The sequence below is a fragment of the Coenobita brevimanus genome, chromosome 111 (genome assembly GCF_032717465.1).
Source record: "Coenobita brevimanus isolate Jiangsu-jjx chromosome 111, ASM3271746v2, whole genome shotgun sequence".
Taxonomy (NCBI): Eukaryota; Metazoa; Arthropoda; class Malacostraca; order Decapoda; family Coenobitidae; genus Coenobita; species Coenobita brevimanus.
In genome coordinates this window covers 7075880-7100403 of record NC_137064.1, presented here as the reverse complement: position 1 = coordinate 7100403, position 24524 = coordinate 7075880, and the positions used below count along the sequence as shown (strand labels likewise).

General features: G+C 44.6%; 1 protein-coding gene across 1 annotated transcript in view; it reads right to left on the bottom strand.

The window, feature by feature from the left end:
- Nucleotides 1-24524, bottom strand: part of trbd (ubiquitin thioesterase trabid) — a 153605-nt gene that overhangs the window by 49588 nt on the left and 79493 nt on the right. Inside the window, exons 6-7 of the mRNA XM_080286386.1 lie at nt 22212-22456; nt 15381-15509 (exon numbers count right to left, since the gene is read on the bottom strand). Coding sequence (XP_080142512.1) covers nt 15381-15509; nt 22212-22456 — 374 coding nt within the window. The remainder of the gene's footprint in view (nt 1-15380; nt 15510-22211; nt 22457-24524) is intronic.

Here is a 24524-nt window from a genome sequence, read left to right as displayed (position 1 = left end):
CTGCACATGAAGTCTTGCACTGAACTTAGTCATTTGCACTCAGAATTCCATTCTCTTAACACTGTGCACTCTAGTCTTACTTGAGCTCCATTGCACCTTAATGAAATAAATGTTGCACTCTGCACTTAAGTCTTTGCACTCATAAATCCATTTTCTTAACATTACACACTCTAGTCTAATTTGCGCTCCATTGAACGTCAATAAAATCAGTGTTGCACTCTGCACTTTAGTCTTTGCACTCACAATTTTAATTTCTTAACACTACGCACTTTTTTTCACTGCACAACACTGTAAATTCCTGTGTAGTCTACTGGTGAGTGCCTGCTGTTTATTCACTGTCAGAGTCTGACAGTAGCTGATGCAGGTGGCCTAGGGGTGCGTTGCTGGGTCGTGGTGATGGAGTACCCACTGCAGACGACTCTGAACAGAGGCACAAACTCACGTCAAGTGGTGACTCCACCGTGCCTGATGTGCTGGACTATGGCTCGGAGGATGAGGGCCTGTCTTGGGGAGGCAATGCTGTGGAGCCAGGGCTGGGCACAGCGGAGGTCACGGGTCTGAAAAAGCTGTCAATGGTTGATTGACGCAAGGAACAACGATTCTGGCGATTAATGATGTGCTGCCTGAAAGCGCGCAGTTCCTCCACAAGTCCCAAGGGCCCCATCTCCCTGTCGCAGTCCGAGTGTTCCAGGTAGTCCAGAACGAACTCTATGTGTTCCCAGAGTGCGCTCAGCTTGGGGATGGCTGGAATAGTGTTATGCTAAGAGGAGTTCACATCATCATTGCCGTCCTCGTCGGAATCTTCAAGCTAGGTACTGACACCTGCAGCTGAAGATGCGATCTCGATATCAGACATGGTCTGATACCCAAGATCGCCCTCATCATCATCCAACCACTCGTGCACTTCGTCCACATCAACATCGTCACCATTCACATGTAGACGTGCATGGAAGTCATCCACGTCAAAACCTAGGAAATTGTACTCCACATCCGTTCCGAGAACCAGACGAGACCAACCATTTTTTAGAGTCTTGACAGGGACTTCCTTCCATGCACTGGCCAAGTTGTAAATGGTATACTTGATGTTGTAGCGGCGAAGGTTTTCCGAAGTCCGCTGGCCTCACGTGTCCCGTCCCTCCCTGCGCTCGACCTTATCCTCGAGAAAAACCATTACCTCGTCCAGGAACTTCCATCGGTACAGCCTCTTCGTTGCCACGATCACTCCTTGGTCCATTGGTTGGATGAGAGCAGTCGTATTAGGTGGCAGAAACATGCACCTAATGTGCCCATTCTCAGCCACCAAGTCCTTGTCACATGGGTGAGCAGGTGCATTGTCGAGAAGGAGGGCCTTTACCTGGTCACGCGGGATTCCCAATGTCTTCATCTGTTAATGGATGACCTCCTTGACGAAATGGTGGTGGAACCAGTCTATGAAGATCTGGGTAGTGAACCATGCCTTCAAAGAAGGGCACCAAATGACAGGAAGGACATCCATCACCCCACGAAGACACCAAGGCTGCTTTGCACGGCCAACAATAACGGGCTTAAGCCGGTGCATGCCGTTAGCCTGGGCACAACACAAAGCAGATATCCGCTGCTTGGAGAGCTTGCGGCCAGGTACACGCTTCTCCGTCTCCTCAGCTAGAGTGTTCGTTGGCAAAAAGCGATAGAATAAACCAGTTTCGTCAGCATTGTAGACTTGACCGAGAGTGAGGCCCTCCCTGTCAATCAAGTGCTTCACCTTGTGCCGAAACTCCTCTACTCCATCCTCGTTGACGTCCAAAGCTTTGCCATGGGCCTTACGGTTGGTAAGGCCATGTCGTAACTTGAACGCGAAGAGCCAACCCTTGGATGCCTTGAAGTCTGGGGTGTTGTGAAGCCTTGCGAACTTCTCAGCAGCAGCCTTCAGTTCCGTGCCACGCACCAGCACACCAGCAGCATGTTGCTGTCGATACCAAATCAACGTGGAGCGGTCGACTTCAGCATACCGGGGAGTAAACATCATCTTCCTCTCCACGTTGCGTTTGCTCTTCGACGAGAAGTCAGCCATGTACTGCATGAGTTTGTCCCAGGATCTCTTGATATCAAACAGAGTAGATCGGGCCAGATTGAATTCACGGAGGATGCGTGAGGTTGACCATCCCGCGTCCACCTTGTCCAATATCTCCCTCTTCTTCTCCAGAGTCAAAACCACTCTCTTTCTCTTCTCAGGCGGCAGGGCCATCATCACACTCATTAACAAGAGTAAAGAGAGCAGCAGCAGAGCCTGCAGCAGGTAAGGCACCACCACAAAAGCGAGCACATGGGCGGCCATGATGACAAGCGTGCACTCACAACAAGAGATGGACGGTAAGTGGGGAGGATGCAGGGGCGCTCTAGCGGACGGCGGCAGAACTACGCACTAAAACACAGCTGGTCCGCGCCGCACGTGCCGAGTTCAAATTATGGGGGGAAAAAAGTCGGATTTTTTTCAAATTTTTTGCAATTTTTGGCCCATTTTGGGAATATTGGATCCCAGGACCAAAATATCCGGTAAGTGGGAGTCTGGATAGTACGGGGATTACTGCTCAAGGGATGAGAGGGTCCGTATCATTGCATGGAGGCAGGATAATGTCCCTATCAGCACGATTTGTGAACATATTGGACGCACAAATTCGACCGTCATGAAGATTCTTGCTGAAGCGCGAGGCCTGCCACCTGAGGTCATACCAGAGCACAAGCATGGCGGTGGAAAGAAGAGGACGACTTCCAGAGGTACAGATATGCTTCTGAGGAGGGAAGTAATAAGAATTCTCGACTGATAGCAGCAGAATTGAAAAGAATGCATCCCCAGCTGTTACAAGACATCTCAATTCGAACTATCCAACAATGCTTGAAGAAGCGGCTGGGTTTGCCAAGCTGCATCGCTTCTCACTGACCACATGAAGAAGCAGTGCATTCAGTTTGCCAAGAAAGTATGCACACTGGACATCGGATGAGTGAAGAAAAGTTATGTTTTCCGATGAAAGCACATTTCAAGTGTTCCAGGCGTGTTCTGCCAAGGTTCATCGCCCTGCCTCCAGTAGTCAATATGACCCTGCTTACACAATGTCAACTGTTAAGCACCCACAATCAGTAATGGTATGGGGGTGTTTCTCAGGTGAAATGGGAAGGGGAGGCCTCTACTTTCTTCCTAATAACTTGATGAATGGTGGCTGGTACATTCAAGTTCTGAAAGATCATTTGTTTTACATTTTTTGCTATTCATGGGTGTGACTTTTTCATGCACAATTCAGCTCCATGTCACAAGTCAAGATAGATGACGAAATGGCTTCAGGAAAATCGGATTGAGGTCCTCGACTGGCCTGGCAACAGTCTGGATCTAAATCCAACAGTAAACTGCAAGGCAAAGATGAAGAAAATCATGGGAGAGAAGAAGACACCCAATCTGGACAACCTCAAGACTGAACTGACATGTGTTTGGCGCAAAGAAATGTCCTTATATTACTTTAGAGATCTACATGATTCCATGCCAAAATGCATCCAACTGGTCCTGAAAAACAAGGGAAACATAAATTTCATATTAATGAATGGCATTTCATGAACAAACATTGTGATATACTATGATTTCTGTGTTTTTTAATACCTTGTGGTGGGAGGTCCTAAGTCAATTTGCAGTAGCTGTAGGTTGATTACATACAAGTCAGGGGGAAATAGCAGCCAGACAGACTATTTCCTGGTCAGGGGGGCTGAGAGGAGGTCAGTGAGGGATGTTAAAGTTATACGGAGCAAGGAATGTGTGCAGCAACACAAGACATGGTGCTTAAGGTGCTGGTGATGAAAAAGAGGATCCATGCACCTAGGAGAAAAATATGGAAGCTGAAAAACCAAGCAGTAAGGGATGTCTTCAATAGCGAGATGAGGAATGCGGTGGCTGAACAGAGAGGCGTTGACAGAAACGTTAATAACCAGAACAGAGCCCTCAAGAGCAACCTCTTGAGAGTTACTGATTCAGAATATCGATGGACAAGAGGCCCAGCAAGACATAAAGTAACCTGGTGGTGGGATTAGGGTGTAGACACTGCAGTTAAGGAGAAAAGAAGGCTCTTCTGGGAATGGAAGAAGGATGGTAACAAAGGGGAATACTTGGCTGCCAAGCGTAGGGCTAGAAAAGAGGTTTATAGGGCAAAGTCTGAGTCACAGAGATTTTTACTTGATAACCTAAATGATGTGGAAAGGAAGAATATGACATTTAAGGAAGCAAGTCTGATGAAAAGGGAGAATAGGTGAGCAGTTTGTGAAGAATGATGAAGGAAGGGTAATGGCAAACAGTGAGGATACCAATGACGCATGGAGAGAGCATTGCAGCCAGTTGCTGAATGAGGAGTCTGACTGGAACAGAGAGGGTTTGGAGCCAGCATTTCCAGTGTTTGGCCCTTGGCCTTTGATTGACGCTACTACTATGAGCGGGGCAATAGGCAGGATGCAGGTGGGGAAGGCAAGGCAAGAGGTGTGTTTGGGTTGACTGCTGAAATGCTGAAAGCCTCAGGAGATACAGGACCTGAAAAATACAATTATATATGTGTGTTGTCCTAGATGATTGGCTAAAGACTGTAACTGTAAATGTGTACAAGGGGAAGGGTGTTGTCCTGGAAAGAGTAAATTAGAGGCAGATCATGTGACTGTCATATACAAGATCAAGCTGAGAGGAATGAGGTGGACCAAGAGAGAGAGGAGCTGTCACGGAGAGACTGAAAGTCGAGAAGCTGAGGATCAAAGAAATGGCAGAAGAATACAGGGCCAAAGTAGGGAAGGAGTTAGAATCAGTGAATACAAATGAAATGGATGGATTGCTTAGTTAGGAATGGTAAAGCAGTGTGTGGTGTGGCAAGAGTAACAACAAAGAAAAAAGGTACAGCATGGTGGGATGAAGAGGTTAAGGGAGCTGTGGAGGAAAAGAGGAAGAAGTGACTAGAGTGGATACAGCACAGGGGTTCAGTAGAAATAAGAAATGAATATACTGAGATTAAGAAGCATGTAATGAGACTGGTGAAGAGGAAAATGAAGAAGGTAAATGATGATCTAGGAAGAAAAATGAATGCAAAGTACTCTGAAAATAAGAACTTATTCTGGAAAGAGGTGTGGAAATGTTGTAATGACAGTGAAAAAAAATGTGAAAGTGTGAAGGATGTATGTGGTACATTATTAACCCTTACACCGCGGGCTTGTTTTGCTTTTTCTTGCGGCTCCCGCGGGCATATTTGCACTTCAATAGACTCTCTAAAAATATTTGCCAAAAATCAGTTATTAGTCCTAGAATATTAAAATCAAATATGCTTATGGCACATACCTTCAGCTTTCTCCTGGGATGTTTGTTGAGCCTTCGTCGAGTACCATAGGACTTGTGGAGACCTTCGAAGTTGGGTAACAAAGTCTCCACTTTACACTTCCCGAGAACCCGTAATATGATTACCACAGTCTGATATTATCACTAGAAACACTATTCTATGATTCTCAAATAGTTTGGAATCCATACTCCAAAAAAAAAAACACTGTGTAAGCAATGAAAATTACGAGGGCGTGTGACCTTCCCACTTGCGCTAGTTCGCCGTTGGTGTTCTGTCATTTATTATTCATAAAAACACTCACAGTTTATATTTCTATTCCTATATAACACTTATATATATCTACAGTCTTTATCCATAAGTTTCCTTCAGTAATAGTAGTTTATTGTCACTGTAGGCATTCAATTTCTTTCAGTAAAATACAGTAATCACTCTAATATCCGGACGCCCAATAACCGAACATCCCCACTACCCGGACATAATCGTCCTGGGATCCAACATTGGCCCCCCCCCCCCCCCACAAAAAAAAAAAAAAAAAAAAAAAAAAAATTCCCGTCCGTAATTTGAACTTACCGCGCGCACCTCAGGAGAGCATTGTTTTGGCGCGTCATTCCTCCGACGTCTGATAGAGCGTCGCTGCATCCTCCCCACTTCCCGCCTGTCTCTCACCGCGAGTGCACGCTCGTCGTAATGGCTGCCCACGTGATCGCTTTTGTGGTGGTGCCCTACCTGCTGCAGGCTCTGCTGCTGCTCTTGGGCCTCCTCTTAGTGTGTGTGATGATGGCCCCGCCACCTGAGAAAAGGAAGAGAGTGGTGTTGACTCTGGAGAAGAAGAGGGAGATACTGGAGAAAGTGGATGCGGGTTGGTCTTCTTCCCGCATTCTTCGCGAGTTCAACCTGGCCTGGTCTACTTTGTTCGATATCAAGAGGTCCCGAGACAAACTCATGCAGTACACGGCTGACTTCTCGTCGAGAAGCAAACGCAACGTGGAAAGGAAGGTTATGTTTACCCCCAAGTTTGCAGAAATCGACCGAGCCACATTGATTTGGTATCGACAACAACGTGCTGCTGGTGTGATGGTACGTGGAACGGACCTGAAGGCTGCTGCTGAGAAGTTCACCAGGCTTCACGACGCCCTAGACTTCAAGGCATCCGAGGGTTGGCTCTTCGCGTTCAAGTTGCGACATGGCCTTACCAACCGTAATGCACATGGCGAAGCATTGGATGCTAACGAGGATGGAGTTGACGAGTTTCGGCACAAGGTGAAAGGCTTGATCGACAGGGAGGGCCTAACTCTCGGTCAAGTCTACAACGCTGACGAAACTGGCCTATTCTATCGCTCGCTGCCAACGAACACTCTAGCCGAGGAGACGGAGAAGCGTGTACCTGGCCGCAAGCTTTCCAAGGAACGGATATCTGCTTTGTGTTGTGCCAGTGCTAACGGCATGCACCGGCTTAAGCCCGTTGTTGTTGGTCGCGCAAAGCAGCCTCGGTGCCTTCGTGGGGTGATGGATGTCCTTCCTGTCATCTGGTACCATTCTTTGAAGGCATGGTTCATAGCTGTGATCTTCAAAGACTGGTTTCACCGTCACTTCATCAAGAAGGTCATCTATTACCAGACGAAGACACTGGGAATCCCGCGCGACCAGGTAAAGGCTCTCCTTCTATTCGACAATGCACCTGCCCACCCGTGCGACAAGGACTTGGTTGCTGAAAATGGCCGTATTAGGTGCATGTTTCTGCCACCTAATACGACTGCTCTCATTCAACCAATGGACCAAGGAGTGATCGTGGCAACAAAGCGCCTATACCGTCGGAAGTTCCTGGACGAGGTGATGGTTGTTCTCAAGGACGAGGACGAGCGCAGGGAGGGATGGGACACACGAGGCAAGCGGACTTTGGAAAACCTTCGCCGCTACAACATCAAGTCTGCGCTGTACAACTGGGCTAGTGCATGGAAGGAAGTCCCTGTGAAAACTCTTGAAAATGGTTGGTCTCGTCTGCTTCTCGGAACGGACGTGGAGTACGATTTTCTAGGGTTTGACATGGATGACTTCCATGCACGGCTATGTACGCACGGCGACGATGTAGATGTGGATGATGTTCGTGAGTGGTTGGATGACGACGAGGGTGATCCTGGGTATCAGACGTTGTCTGATATCGAGATCGCGTCTTCGGTTGCAGGTGTCAGTACCGAACTTGAAGATTTCGACGCTGAAGGCGACGATGATGCGGACTCCTCTCAGCAGGACACTACTCCAGCCATCCCCAAGCTGAGCGCACACCGGGAACATCTAGAGTTCGTCCTAGACTACCTGGAACACCCGGACTGCGACAGGGAGATGGGGCCCTTGGGACTCGTGGAGGAAGTGCGTGCTTTCAGGCAGCGCATCATCAATCATCAGAATCGTTGGTCATTGCGTCAATCAACGATTGACAATTTTTTCAGGCCCGTGACCCCCACTGAGCCCAGCCCTGGCTCCACTCCATTGCCTCCCCAAGACAGGCCCTCATGCTCCGAGCCACAGCCTAGCACATCAGCCACGGTGGAGTCACCGCTCGACGTGAGTTTGCGGCTGTCTTCAGAGTCCTCTGCAGTGGGTACGCCATCACCACGACCCAGCGATGCACCCCTAGGTCGCCTGCCAGTGATACTCTCGGACTCTGAGAGCGAATAAACAGCAAGAACTTCTCCACTAGACCACACGGGAATTTTGAGTGTTGTGCAGTGAAAAAAACAGTGTGTTGTGTTAAGGATTTAAAGTTGTGAGAGAAAAGACTAGAAAAAAAATGTAACGTAAATAGACTTGTTTATTTTGGCTTTGGAAAAAAAAAAAAAAAATGGGAAAAGTTAAAGTGCAACACTAAGTTACAATGGAGCAATATTTAGACAAAAGTGCACACTGTGAAGAGAACGGACTTGTGTGTGTTATTGACTAAGTTCAGTGCAAGACTTCTAGAAAAGTGTACTGCAAGTGCTTCAGGAATTCGTTCTTACTGTCAGAGTCCGAGAGGAGGCGGTTATTCATCAAGGTGGCCAGGGACTTGCTGTAAGTAGCCAGAATGTTTCATACTGTACTTTTTGCCCTACTATACTTACCTCATTTCACTCTTTAATGTCCTTTATTGGTGTGAATAGGGTGTTAGTAGCTATGCATGTGCAGAAGGAATGTGTTTTTCTGAGTTAGGCTAGGTTAGGGTCCATAAGTACCAGAATGTTTATTAATGTATGAACATACTTCTAAACCTTCATTTTATGTTTCTTTTGCATTTATTTCAGTCATTTATGTGCCTTATAGTTGTGTGATTTGGGTCTTAAATAGGTGCTATGCATGTCCAGAGGGAGTTGTATAGGTGTTTCTCTGAGTTAGGGTCCATAAGTACAAGTCCATAAGCTGGGGCCCAATATCCAGACGAAACCAATAACCGGACCTACCTATGGCTCTATTACGTCGGATATTGGAGTGATTACTGTATGTAGCATTCACTTTCTCGTCCTGTATACTAGCACTGAGAGTGAATGCCACTTTCACCTTCACTCTCATAATTCATAGTATTCATACATGCTAGAGTGAAACTTTCACTTTCATTACTCCTAGGGTATATACTCGTATTCTTATAATACTACTCATTTACATTCTCTATTTCATTTACGTTATTACATTTCTATTTTATTTACACTGTGTTATGCACTGTCACTTTAAGTAACTTATAAAACTATTTTCCACTGTTCACGTATATGTACATTCATTGCTTTCACTTGCTGTGTACACATTATTTACACATTATTTACAATTCCACTTGCACTGTTTTACTCAATAGAAAGATCGTAGTCACTCTTTTATCAGTTGTCAGCCCTTTACCTCTTTCCACATGAGGTTTAGTAGGGGGTAAAGGTCACAGGGCCCTTTGCATGGGGCTGAAAAACGGCGGTAGTTAGCAGGAGCAAACAGACGTACCTTCACTTTGAAAGACGACAGTGAACTGATAGTGGTGGCCTCCTGCCGCCTGGCTTGGGTGAGTGCAATACTACCAACTTTAGCCTTGTGAGACCTGCTAATATGTAGCAATGAAATGATTGGCAGGAAACCAAGACAATACATAGTAAATTAGGTAGTTCCAGGTGAATGTAAATATCACTTAGGCTTCTCCCTTCCCTCCTTATATGTATACTGTATTTATTATGAAAATAGATTATACGGCATATTTCAAGGGGAAATAAACAGCGAAAATTAGCGAACGAGTGCACTTGAGGTGTTGTCAGGTGATAATTAGCCAATTCCAGGTGTATGGCACTATCACTTACCTTATTTCTTTTTTGTATATATTATTTGGTATAAGAATAGGGCATAGGGCTTATTTCAATGGATGAAATCAGTGGAAAATTCCAGGGAAGATTTACTTAGCGTAGAATACAGTGTGGTGGCCTGCAATAATTAGGTAGTTCCAGGTGAATGTAAATATCGCTTAGGCTTCTCCCTTCCTTTCTTATATATATTTTTTTTACGAAAATACATTATACAGCATATTTCAAGGGGAAATAAACAGCGAAAATTAGTGAACGAGTGCACGTGAGGTGTTGTCAGGTGATAATTAGCCAATTCTAGGTGTAAGGCACTCTCACTTACCTTATTTCTTTCTTGTATATATTATTTGGTATAAGAATAGGGCATAGGGCTTATTTCAATGAATGAAAATCAGTGAAAAATTCCAGGGAAGATTTACTTAGCGTAGCACGGCCGGGCAGGCGAGAGGATAGGGTAATGGAGGGGAGGTAGGGAGGGGAGTCAAGAACGGGGAGAAATGGCTAAATTGTCAACAATGGATGGGCGTACAGATGAGATTAGGAGTGCTGACTAGTGTTGGATATAGGCAGTATTGATAGATGATACAAGCCACCACTTGAAAGCCCGGGTGAATTCAAAATAACACAGAATCACAAAAGTGACGCCCCGTGGCATGATCCCTTGCCGCCAAGCGTCACGAAAGTGACGTCCCGCGGTTAAGGGGTTAACCCATGAGGATGAAGTAAGAACCAGATGTAATGGATATTTTGAAAGTCTGATAAATGGGAATGGAGACAGCAAAGTGACTGCTAACATGTCTAGTTTTGGGGGTGTAAAGAGATGGAAGCTGTGCCAGGAAACGTGACACTCACAGAGGTGAAGAATGCTGTGAGGTGGCTGAAAAATAGGAAAGCAGCTGGGGTTGATGATGAGTATGCAGAGATGATTAAGTCTAGTAGAGAGAGTGGAATGAAGTGCTTCTTGGAGATACATAAGAAGGCATGGATGAGTGAAACTGTGCCAGTAGAATGGAAAAAGGTAGTGAATGCAACCCTATACAAAAATAAAGGTGAGCGAAGTGAGTGCAAGAATTATCGTGGCATAAGTCTACTGAGCATGGTAGGGAAGGCACATTTTAAGGAAGAATTATTATAAAGTAAGAGACAGATCTGATGTCCAAGTGAGTGACGAACAGGGTGGCTTTAGGAGAGGCAGAGGATGTGTAGATCATATATCTGCGGTAAGACAGATAATGGAGAAGGCATGTGAGAAGGTCTATAAGGCATTTATGCATTTATGGATCTGGGAAAAGCATAAAGAGAATGATTGTGGAAGGTTTTGCGCATGTATGGTGTAGATGGTAAGCTGCTAGCTGCCATCAAGAGTTTTTATGATGGTAGTGTGACATGTGTACGGGCAAATGGTCATCTAAGTGATTGGTTCACAATCAATGGCATGCAACAAGGTTGTGGGCATGCAACAAGGTTGTGTGGTGTCCCCATGGTTGTTCAATATATCTATCTATCTATCTATCTATATGGATGGGGCGATGAAAGAAGTAAAAACACGAGTAAGGGAGATGGATTGTTTTCGTTTCATTTTTGAAGGCTCCAACATGCTTGCATGTGTCAGCCTTGGTCACCTAATGGTGGCTCTCCATGCTGCTCGATCTATGGCAGCCTCCCTGTTCAGTTCCTTAACCCTGAGGTCACACTTACTGACCTTGTCTTACGTCTTTTTTCGGTCTACCCCTCGGAACCCCACTCCCAATATTAATGCTGCTCACCTTCTGCAACCAATTATAGTCCCCCATTCTCTCCACCCACCCAAACCACCTCAATCTACCTCTCCTTATCACATCACCAATACACTCCAGTCCCATCCTACCTCTCGACTCTTCCATTGGAAACCCAGCCTCCCCAGGCCTTGCACACACGGACTCACTGCACATTCACCTAATCATTGTCATTTCTGTACATTTAAGCCCGTGAATATCCTCTTCCTTAACTGCACAGGTCTCACTACCAAACAGTGTTACACTCCTAACACATGGTGTTGGTAATGAATGGTGATGGATGGAATATCTGAAATTTGTTGTATGTTGATGATGCAGTGATACTTGCAAATACTGGACAAGAGCTTGGTAGACTAGTGCAGAGTTTTGTAGATGTCTGTGAGTGTCGTGCTTTGAAAGTAAATGTAGAGAAAAGTAAAGTGATGGTTACTAAGAGTGAAGGTGACTCCCAGTGTGATGTTACAGTGAATGGAGAGAGACTGGAACTAATGAGAGAGTTCAAATACTTGGGTGCAGTGATTGAAAAGAGTGGAAAATGTGCAAATGAAGTGGAAAGCAGAGTGACACATGGAAAAAAAGTAGCTGGTGCTATGAAGGCCTTCATAAAAGAACAGTGGCTTGAGTGTTGTAGCTGTGCGAGGCTTACATGCAGGAATGTTAGTGCCAACTTCAACATACGGATGTGGGACAATGGTGTGGCATGAAAATGATAAGTCAAGAGTAAGAGCAGTGGAGATGGGACTGCTGAGGAATGTATGTGGAGTACAGAGAGTAGACAGGAAACGGAATAATGCTGATTCGTGAATGATGCAGAGTGAGGAAGTCTGTGGACACCAGAATTGAAGAGAGTGTACTGTGATGATTTGGTCATGTGGAGAGAATGGATGACAACAGAGGGGTGAAAAAGGTATATCTGAGCAAATCTGAAGGAGGGTGGAGGAGAGGTAGACCAAGAAGAAGGTGGAGGGATATGACAGATGAGTGTGTGAGGAAGAGAGGCATGGAAGTTGATGAGGCTAAGGGACTGACAAGAGACCAAGCTGGCTGGATGAATTTTGTGTGGAGAAGCGCATAACCAGGGATTTGGCATCCCCTTTTAACGTGACAGCATTCGGACTGACTCTATCAGACAGGAATATGTGAAGCTACGGAATGTGGTGAAATTTTTTTGGCCTACCTGATGGAGCCATGATTCCATGGGCTTGAATGATGAGTTAATGGATGTGTGGAACATTGAATTGGGCAAACTCAGGCTGTCAGGACATTACTACTCCTCACCCTGCCCTAGGGTTGGAAATGAGGTCTGAATAATGATAATGATGATGATGATGATGACAACAGAGCTTTTAGACAAGGTAATGCAGATACTGGAGAGTTCTGGAAGGTATTAGAGAAAGAGTGAATATTGAGATGCAGCTTGGGTGAATGCCAGGCAAAGGGACCACTGATGCTGTATTCACTGTTCGACAGCCTAAGGAAAAATAAACAGGAAAGAAAAGGGAACTGTACTTTGTATTTACTGACTTGGAGAAGGCTTTTGACAGAGTCCCTAGAGAGGTGGTGAAGTGGGCAATGAGAAAGCTTGGGACTGGGGAGTGGCTGGTTAGGGTCTTTATGGCCATGTATGTGGGTGCCTGCATCCAGGTAAGGGTGAATGGAGATCTGAGTGATGGGTTTTCCATGAATGATGGTGTGCACCAGGGGCCAATTTTGGGGCAATTGTTTTTTATCATGGTAATTGAAGTCTTCTCACGTGATTTCAGAGATGGACTACCGTGGGAGATGTATGCTGATAATTTGGTGATGACTGCAGAGAATGAAAGGGAGGCAGAGGAAAGAGTTAAGAAGTGGAGAGACGGCATGGGGTACATGGGCTTACGAGTAAATGCAGATAAAACAAAAGTGATGGTATTCAGGGCTGGTGGAGGTACTGTCAAAGAAAAGGAAGAGTGGCCTGTGCAATTTGCTACAAGGGCATGGGAAGTAATTCCATCTTGTGCAGTGTCTGTAATAAGTGGTTGCATAAGAGACGTAGTGGTATCAGAGGTAGACTGAGAGATAATGCTGATTTCATGTGTGCGGTGTGTTGGGAAGAGCAGGTGGAGATTGTCAGCTGTGAAAGGATATAACTTACTCGTGAGTCTCCTGAGTGTATGAAAGAGTTTTCTTATCTGAGAGAGATGGTATGCGCTGGAGGTGGGGCTGGAGTGACTAAAGTGAGGAGTGGTTGGATGAGGTTCAGGAAGCTGTTGTCTCTCGTGATATTGTGAGGGCTCTCCCTCCATGCTAAGGGATCTTTGTATGCAGCATGTGTTAGGAGTGTAATGCTGTATGGTAGTGAGACCTGGGCGGTACTGGAAAGGGACGTTCACAGGCTTAAACGTATAGAAATGACAATGATTAGGTGGATGTGCAGTGTGTCCCTGAGTTCGAGGCCTGGGGGGCTAGGTTTATGATAGAAGAGTTGAGAGGTAGGACGGGACTGGAGTGTATTGGTGTTGTAATGAGAAGAGGTAGACTGAGATGGTTTGGACATGAGGAGAGGATGGGGGATGATAATTTGGTGCAGAAGGTGAGAATCATCAATGTTAAGGGTAGGGTTGCGAGAGGCAGACCGAAAAAGACCTGGGAGGTCATTGAGTGTGACCTCAGGGATAAGGACTGAACAGGGAAGCTGCCAGAGATTAAGCAGCATGGATAGCTGCCAACTGGTAACCAAGACCGACCCATGCAAGCATGTTGGGGCCTTCAAAAACGAATGAATGAATGAACCAACTTGCCTAGCCCCAGGCTCCTACGCTACTCAAGGGGAAATCAGGATTAGATGATGATGATCTTCCTGACAATTTTAATCAGCTTAGGAGATATTTCTCAAACATCAAATGTTAGATATAATCATTTATGTCTTCAATACAAAAGGTAGTGGTAGGTGGTGGCAACCATCATCCACCCACAATGTAGACCTGCATATGTCCTTCACAACTTTATCATTCTTTTCTGTTTCTCCCATCTTTCCTGTAATTTTTACTACCCATCTTTCCACTTTTGATGACTTCACATTGAGTGACAAGCCCAACAGTTTCCTGTAGCCCATGAAAACATTTATAATGCTGGGTGGTAACTGTATACAGTACCCTAATAACAAGGTGATGTGGAGCCTACTAATGGGCCCATGTTACCAGGGTTGACATGTAAATGCCGTTTCCATCCTGGAACCAAACCTTCAAACTCTTCCCCACACCTCACTGTGGCAAGGCATTGTCTGCTGCAAGAGAACATCAGTTCACTGTGCAGGATGGGTCTGCAGGGGTGACCACTTGCCTGAAGCTGATGGGTCTGCTTGTCCAGACAGAAAGGTTTGCTCTGCCAGAGCTACAAAAGGTCTCCCAAAATGTTAAAATCACCTAGAGGCAGCAAAAAAAAAAAAAAAAAAAAAAAAACATGGCACAGAATTAACCCGTAACAGATGGATATCTACACCCACCCCCCCACCCTTCACCTCAACCCCCCACCACTCCCCACCCCACCACAAACCACCCCCCCTACCCCCACCACAAACCACCCCCCCTACCCCCACCACCCAGCCCAATCCCCATTCTCCACCCCCACCCCCACCCTATCCCTGATCCCCACCCCAACCCCAACCACCCCCTACCACCCCCACATCACACCTGCCAATTATGCCCATCTTGATTGTATGTCACGCCATTCCAATGCCCGTCTTTAAGGGGTTAAAGAGGTTGAATTTGTAAACAGAGGACTCCTTATTCAAGGTATTCTGGAGATTATTTATCAGAGTTATTTCCTTCTGCAAAGCTCACACAAATATAAAGGTAAATGAGCAGACATCCATTCCATGCACACAGTATCAAAAAAAAAAAAAAAAAAAAAAAAAAAAAAAAAAAGGTGTGCAGCTGGGTCCAGAAGGGAAAAAGAAGAATGAAAAAATAACATCACTCAAGTTTTTGTCTCACCTGCTCCCAGGTTCTCAGGTGTGTCAGGCTCTACAGGAACAAGCGCAGAGAAGTGGCCTCGAGTATATCCAAGTGCTATAGGAGATTTCCAGCAGAATGATGGCTCCCAAAGAAATGGAAGATACACACCTAGAACAAAACATCCTGAATCAATTTTTTACTTCCAATTCAAAGCTTGGAAATGCTTTACTTGTATATGTGTGAAATAGTATATGAAAATCTGACTATGAAGGATCACTGAAATGTACAGGATCCCTACATGGATGGATAAATACATTCCTCCTTGATACAGTTGACCCTCCATATTTGTGGGTTTGCTTATCTGCGGGACTGGTTATCTGTGGTTAAGAAACATTCTCAAAATGCACTTGCTTAAAGTGTAATATGGGATGGTTTAACAAACTTTACTGTTAAAACAACACTACAGTAAATACACATTAAACAAGTAAATTCTAACATCTGGTAATGTTTTGAGCACTGCATATTTTTTTTTTCTGGTAATCTATCTATCTATCTACCTACAGCCAGACACTTCAATCCTGTAAGGGATGGCCACAAACAAATCACCTCCATGTCACCCAGTCTCCCTCCATTTCACTGCTCTGCTCCCAGCTTACACCCTCCCTCTCTCACATCTCTCTCCACTCCATCCCTCCATCACATCCTTGGCCTTCCCTTCCCCCTCACCCCCCTCCACCTTACTCACACACGGTACACTTTCCTCGTTAGTGTCTTGCTATCCATCCTCTCCACATGGCCATACCACCTCAGTGTATTTCTCCTAATGCTTTCTATCACATCCATTTCTACACCACAATGCTCCTTCACTTCCTTATTTGTCAGTCTGTCTCTCCATGCAACTACACATGCTCCTCTCACATAACTCATTTCCATTGCTCTCACTCTCGGCTTGTGTCCTTCCAACAAGGTCCAGGTTTCACTTCCATATGTTAGAGATGGCATCACAATACAGTCATGTTATGACTTTTACTTCAATGCTCACATCCCTGTTTCTTATCACTGCTTGACAGCAACCTTTCTTCCTTGTTGTACCTTTTCAGGCATTTCACCCTCCAAACTTCCATCCTTACTCATCACACTACCCAAGTACTTAAATGCACTCACATTTTCCATTTCCTCATCATCCAACCTCACTGTACAACTGGTGACTTCATTTCTCTGGCAATCACCTACTTATATAACAAGTTAGAGTCCCCACAAACACTTGAAAGCTGCCAGCGATCGCCGGATCACTAAATAGTGAGAGGTCACTACCAGCTCGGAGTTGGTGTACCTTCCTTTAAAAAAATTTCTATCAGGATTACTTCTCATACATAAAGCATTATACCAGTATTATATTCACCTTAGATATTTTACTGATGCTCTAAATGAGCTTTACGCTGAAAAGTTCTCCATAGAGTTAACTAAAAGCCATGAATGCTTATTGTGTGTGTTCGCATTCAGTACATTTTTACCAAGTGATATGAATCTCAGTTGTTGGTAAAATTTATCATACAGTTTCCAAAGATCGTAATATTTCATTTGGCAAATCCTGACATGATTCTGTCCATTACATACTTAATAATAGTAAGAACTGTACAGCCGAAATCTTACGAGGCCAAGATCAGCGACCAAAATTTTAAAGGCATGGTATTCCTCTTGCTTTCAGGAAATGTCTCAGTTCTGCTACACTCTATTTTCCCACATATAGTTTTGCTGCACAGTGAACCATGGCACTATATTTTCCGGATTCATCAGCTGACTTCAAAAGGCACGAGCATCACGTGTGGTGTGTACACATCATCAGTGCTGCCCTGGGACCCTGGTGGTAGGCAGACAAACAACGCGACACTTCCCATGAGAAAGTGCCCCTATATGAGCTCAGTGGGTTCATTCGATCTTCAATTGTTTAAGCACCACATTTCCTTCATTTGTTATGTAAGATACAATTTCGTTATACCCATTTACCATTTTCCCTTACAGATATACATCTATCTATCTCTATCTATTGCTAGACATCTCAATCCCATTTGGGGTGGGGTGGCCACAAACAAAACGCCTCCAAGTCACCCTGTCCCCCGCCATTTCACTGCCCTGCTCCCAACTCACACCCCCCTCTCTCACATACCTCTCCACCCCATCATTCCATCTCATCCTCGGCCTCCCCCTCCCTCTTCCCCCCTCCACCTCACTCACATACACACTCTTCGTCAGTCTTTCACCCTCCATCCTCTCAACATGGCCAAACCACCTCAGTGTGTTCCTCAAAATGCTTCCTATCATATCCACATCCACACCACAACGCTCTTTTATATCCTCATTCGTCAGCCTGTCTCTCCATGTGACTCCACAGGCTCCTCTTGAATAACTCATTTCCACTGCTCTCACTCTTGACTTGTGTCTTTCCAACAACGTCCAAGCTTCACTTCCATACGTTAGAGTTGGTATCACAATACTGTCATGTAGTAACTTTTTCACTTCCATGCTCACTTCCCTGTTTCTTATCACTGCCTTCAAAGAACCAGCAACCTTTCTTCCCTGCTGTACCCTTTCAAGCACTTCACCCTCCAAACCTCCATCCTTACTCATCACACTACCCAAGTACTTAAACGTACTCACATTTTCCAATTCCTCACCATCCAACCTCGCCGTACATTCACTGACTTCACCTCTCTCAAAGACCATCACTTTACTCTTCCCTACATTCACCTTTAGATTCCGATCCTTACACACTCTCCCAAACTCATCCACCAAGCCTTGCAGCTCCCCTTTGTCTTCACTCAACAACACAGTATCATCTGCAAACAACAGTATAGGGAGTTTCCAAATGCTATCCTCTCTCACCAGGGCCACTCCAACATCCACTACCCTACCTTGTACCTCTTTCATTACCCCATCCATGTACAGACTGAACAACCATGGAGACATGACACATCCCTGTTTCAAACCAACATTCAAAAAGAAAAATTCACTCAGTTCACCATCCACACCCACTGCAGCCTTAGCACCATCATACATACTCTTCACAGCATTCAACAACTTCCCATCTACTCCATATATTCTTCATACTTTCCACAATCTTTGTCTATACACCCTGTCATATGCTTTCTCCAAATCCATGAAAGCCGCATACAACTTCTTTCCCTTCTCTAGAAACGTTTCCACTAAAGATCTAAGAATGAATATCTGATCTACACAACCTCTTCCCTTCCCAAAGCCTCCCTGTTCTTCTCCAACTAATTCCTCTGTTCTTTCTCTAACTCTGTCATTAAGTATCCTACCATACACTTTTCCTATTATACTAAGAAGACAAATGCCCTTATGATTACCACACACTTCTTTTTCCCCTTTTCCTTTGTACAAGGGAATAATTATACCTGACTTCCAATCCTCTGCGACTCTACCTTCCTCCCAGGCCAATCTACACATCTTCCACATCCATTCTACTACAATCTCTCCCCCATGCTTCAGCATTTCACCACACACTCCATCAATTTCTGGGGGTTTCCCCAATTTAACTTTCTTCAATGCTTCCACAACTTCTATCCTACTGATTTCTTCCTGTCTTCTCACCTCCCTCCTTCTCCCAGCCATTCCCCAGCCTCTCATACTCGCATCACTTCCATCCTCTATCTTCAACAATTCTTTAAAGTGTTCTCTCCATCTGCTCACTTTTTCTCCTTCTCCACTAATAATCTACCATTTTTATCTTTCACTCCCCTGCTAACCTCACTTCCACTCTGTCTTACTCTCTTCACCTCTTTCCAGAACATTTCCTTACAGTCCCTCCACTTTACACTCAAGTTCCTTCCAAATTCCTCATCCACTTTCTTCTTACTCTCTTTTACTAATCTTTTCACCTCTCTCTTTCTTTCTACCTATAACTCTCTCTTCCACCTCTCAACTTCTTCCACGCCCCTATTTCTCATCCATTCATTGTATGCTTTCTTCTTTTGTGCCACAGCCTGTCTCACCTCTTCAGTCCACCACGCTGTTCCTTGCACCCCCCTCCGTCTTCTCTTCCTTCCACACACCACATCACATGCTGCACATATTTCTTCTGTAAATATCCTGCACACACCTTCCACGTCCCCCATCTACTCCAATTCATATTTGCCCAATCGTTCCTCCACTTCTCTCTTATACTCTGCCTTTTTCTCATGCTCTTGTAACCTTTCCACTCTCCTTGCAACTACTCCTTCCTCTCGCCATTCCCTTCCTCTATTTCTCCATCTTACTTGGATCCTATTTCTGGCCACCACCAAGTAGTGGTCATAAAGTCCACTCCCCCAACCTCTATAAGCTCTTGCATCCATTACACATCTTTGCATCCTTTCATCCACACACACATAATAAATCATTGCCTTCCTTTCATTCAGTTCACCGCCCACCCTTCTCATCACTCGCCATGTATACCTGTGAATCATTTTGTGCCTGAAGAGGGTATTGGCTATCACCAACCCCCTCCCAGCACAAATGTCCACTAACGCATTGCCATTCTCATCTTATCTCAGCAGGCACACCCCACTCACCAACTATTCCATCCACCTTCACATTCCCTACTTTACCATTCATATCACTGATCAAAAACACTCTCTCATTCCTTCCAAACTTTTCCATGCACACTTCCACATTTGTCCAGAACTCTTCTCTCACTCTACTAGCACGATCTTGTGTTGGCGCATACACACACACAATCGCCCACATTTGTATTCCAACTTTCAACCTTGCCCACACAATCCTTGACCCAAGTGATCCATACTGTCTTATGTTCTTCTTTCATCTTTTACTCACAACTATACATACTCCTTCCTTTGCCCTCTCATTCTCACCTACTCCTGCACATATACCCCATCCATACTCCCATTCTCTCACACTTTCTCCTCTCCATTTTGTTTCAGTTATTCCACATACATCCACTTTCGCACCCTCAAGCACCTGGACAATCTCTCTCTCTTTCACCTCATCATTCGCTCCTCTTTCATTCCATGTTGCCAATACCACGTCCTTTGTCTGGTCCTGGGTCGTCATCGTTTGGTCACTCCTTGTCCGAGGCTTCCTGTTTGTCTCTTTAGTTAGTTGTTTTCCGGGGAGGGGCACTAACCCTCCGCCAACCCTTTTAGTCGCCTTTTACGACAAGCAGGGATACTGGGGGAGTATTCTTGAAAAACTCCCCTACCCCCAGGGGTAAAATATATATCCAACCGAATAACTAAAAACATGAGTGATCAATACTCAGGGAACATATTGATAATTGTACGCAGGCTGTCCCTACACCGAGATAGACACAAATGACAACCTTCCATTTCTATTATATTTTGATAAAGATCCCATTGTTTCTCCAGTATTATATGTAGATAAATCTATGTATCTATCTATCTATTGCCAAACGCCTTAATCCCATATGGGGAGGCCACAAACAAATCACCTCCACGTCATCCTGTCCCCCACCATTTCACTGACCTGCTCCTAATTCACGCACCCCTCTCCCATATACCTCTCCACTCCATCTCTCCATCTCATCCTTGGCCTTCCCCTCCCTCCTCCCCCTCCACCTCACTCACATACACTCTCCTTGTCAAATCAATAAATATCCTTCCATCCATCCATCATCCAAACCTACATTGTCCCACGAGGAGTGTAGGAACTCGGGGCTAGGCAGTTGGTCCCGACATTTAGGATGAGAGTGACCAGCCACACTCATCCCTGAGTGGCATTACGTGAGCAATAAACCCCAACCATCCCTTGGATATAAACCTTCACCAGCTCAATCCGACTGGAGCGCAATAATTACCCACTAAACCATCAGGTGCCAAAATTTGGTTATATGGTTACCACCCAGCATAGTAAATGGTTTCCTGGTGTACAAGAAACCTTTTGCTTTTTCACTCGGTGTAGAGTCACCCACAGGCAGAAGGAAGAGGAAAGAATGAAGGAAAGAAAGACAGAAGAGGCAGTGTTAAGTCACCTGTAGGCAGAAGGACAAGGAAAGAATGAAGGAAAGGAAGACAGAAGAGGATGGAAGGAATTAAGAAGGATTTATTTTCAGTAAAGTAACACAAAAATTGTATAACAGAGGGTAATTCAAGTTGACCAAACTTTTGCATTTTAATTTAAGTTATCTGGCAAGCAGTGGTATCTTTTTCCAGTTTGTGGGGGCTCCAATTCAGTAGAGAAGGTCTTTGAAGAGGCCCCAATTATTTGCAGATTTTCATCATTTCACTCATTCATTTATTCATTCATTATCCAATACTGTGTTGCCCCATGAGGAGCATAGGAGCCCGGGGCTAGGAAAGTTGGTCCTGGCATTTAAGATGAGAGTTACCAGCCTCACTCATCCCTGGATGGCATTATGTGGAAAAAAAAAAAAAAAAAAAAAAAAAAAAAAACACTCCTTGGATATAAACCTGCACAGGCTCAATCTGACTGAAGCACCTTAATAACTCACTTCACCAGACACCATAATTTGGTTATATGGTTATCACCCAGAACAGTAAATGGTTTCCTGGTGTACAGGAAACCATCTGACTGGCCACTCAATGTAGAGTCACCTATAGACAGAAGGAAGAGGAAAGAATGAAGGAAAAAAAGACAGAAGAGGAAGCAAGGAAAGAAGGAAGGAAGAGGGGAAAAGGCAGTCACTAGAGAGCAGCACTACATCAAGTGAGAGGATGGTGAGCACCCCCAACTAATTAATGGACATTTAGAAACATAATCCCTGTAAATATGGAGGGATGACTGTATTGTAACTGTGTGAAATTGCCAACCATACAATACATTTGCAAAGAAAGAGCTCAAATACATCCTGGATAGCTAACTCCACAAACCTACCTTCAAATCTGGCATAGCCCAAGTCCTCTCCACGGAAGCTCTTGACACACTTGACACCATAGACAATGATGGGGCGGCGAAGAATGTGAGCCAAAACGAAGATGTGGAGTTGCTCAAGAGCAGCACCTGGCTGAGATGCTAAGCAGATCAGTTCTGCCCACTCTTCAAGTACCTGACCCTCCGGCACATAGTAATCAAGCAGACGTGCCTGCCAACGTTCGTACTCTTTCCACCGTGGGTAGAACCTGGCACAATTAATATAGCGATAAAAAATGTGTTATATTAAACTGAAAAACTTATCTTGCTGTAATCCTGCAAAGCAGAAATGTAAAGAAAATATCTGGAGGTCCACCAAAGACAAAACAGGTTAACAATTAATAACTGTTCTATTCTTTGTCATTAAATAAGTACTATATTAAAACCAGCAATATCTAACTACAGTATGACGAAACAAAAACAATGGAATATTTGTGTGTGTATATTTATCTATCTATCTATTGCCAGATGCCTCAATCCCGTTTGGGGTGGCCACAAACAAATCGCCTCCAAGTCGCCCTGTCCCCCGCCATTTCACTGCCCTGCTCCCAACTCACACCCCCCTCTCTCATATACCTCTCCACCCCATCCCTCCATCTCATCCTCGGCCTCCCCCTCCCTCTTCCCCCCTCCACCTCACTCATATACACTCTCTTCGTCAGTCTTTCACCCTCCATCCTCTCAACATGGCCAAACCACCTCAGTGTATTTCTCCTAATGCTTCCTATCACGTCCACATCCACACCACAACGCTCCTTTATATCCTCATTCATCAGCCTGTCTCTCCATGTGACTCCACAGGCTCCTCTTGAATAACTCATTTCCATTGCTCTCACTCTTGACTTGTGTCCTTCCAACAACGTCCAAGCTTCACTTCCATACGTTAGAGTTGGTATCACAATACTGTCAAGTAGTAACTTTTTCACTTCCATGCTCACTTCCCTGTTTCTTATCACTGCTTTCAAAGAACCAGCAACCTTTTTTCCCTGCTGTACCCTTTCAAGCACTTCACCCTCCAAACCTCCATCCTTACTCATCACACTACCCAAGTACTTAAACGTACTCACATTTTCCAATTCCTCACCATCCAACCTCGCTATACATTCACTGACTTCACCTCTTTCAAAGACCATCACTTTGCTCTTCCCTACATTCACCTTTAGATTCCGTTTCTTACACACTCTCCCAAACTCATCCACCAGGCCTTGCAGCTCCCCTTCATCTTCACTCAACAACACAGTATCATCTGCAAACAACAGTACAGGGAGTTTCCAAACACTATCCTCTCTCACCAGGGCCACTCCAACATCCACTACCCTACCTTGTACCTCTTTCATTACCCCATCCATGTACAGACTGAACAACCATGGAGACATGACACATCCCTGTTTCAACCCAACTTTCAAAGAGAAAAATTCACTTAGTTCACCATCCACATGCACTGCAGCCTTCGCACCATCGTACATACTCTTCACAGCATTCAACAACTTCCCATCTACTCCATATATTCTTAACACTTTCCACAATCCTTGTCTATCCACCCTGTCATATGCTTTCTCCAAATCCAAGAAAGCTGCATACAACTTCTTTCCCTTCTCTAGAAACTTTTCCACTAAAGATCTAAGAATGAATATCTGATCTACACAACCTCTTCCTTTCCTAAAGCCTCCCTGTTCTTCTCCAACTAATTTCTCTGTTCTTTCTCTAACTCTGTCAATAAGAATCCTACCATACACTTTTCCTATTTACAAGGAGTTCAATTCGTGTACTAAAAAAAATTACACTAAAATTTAAAAAAAAATAGGTCCTCGCGTACAAGGGGGATAGCGTACTCGGAACTCGCGTACTGTGGGGATGTACTGTGTGTGTGTGTATATATATATATTTATATATATATATATATATATATATATATAATATATATATAATGTATACTAAACCCTCCATAAATCGAACTAAGTGAGGCTCTAGGGTAGTTCAACTTACCGGATTTTCCGACAACCCAGAAATAATTGCAAAAAAAAACTATATTACCCCCCACAATAGTTGCAAATTATGTGATTACTTGTTTATTAACACTCAACTAAAGCAGTATTTAAGGCAATAAAAATAAATAATAAAGACAATTTGGCACATGTCATAGGCTAGGCTAGGACAGGACAGGGTAGGAGGTTGCATAGCCTAGACTAGCATAGGCTAGGCTAGACAGACAGAGCAGCGAGACAATAAACCGAATCGGCGGGCAATTATCAAATTGGCACGTTTAATAAGAATATG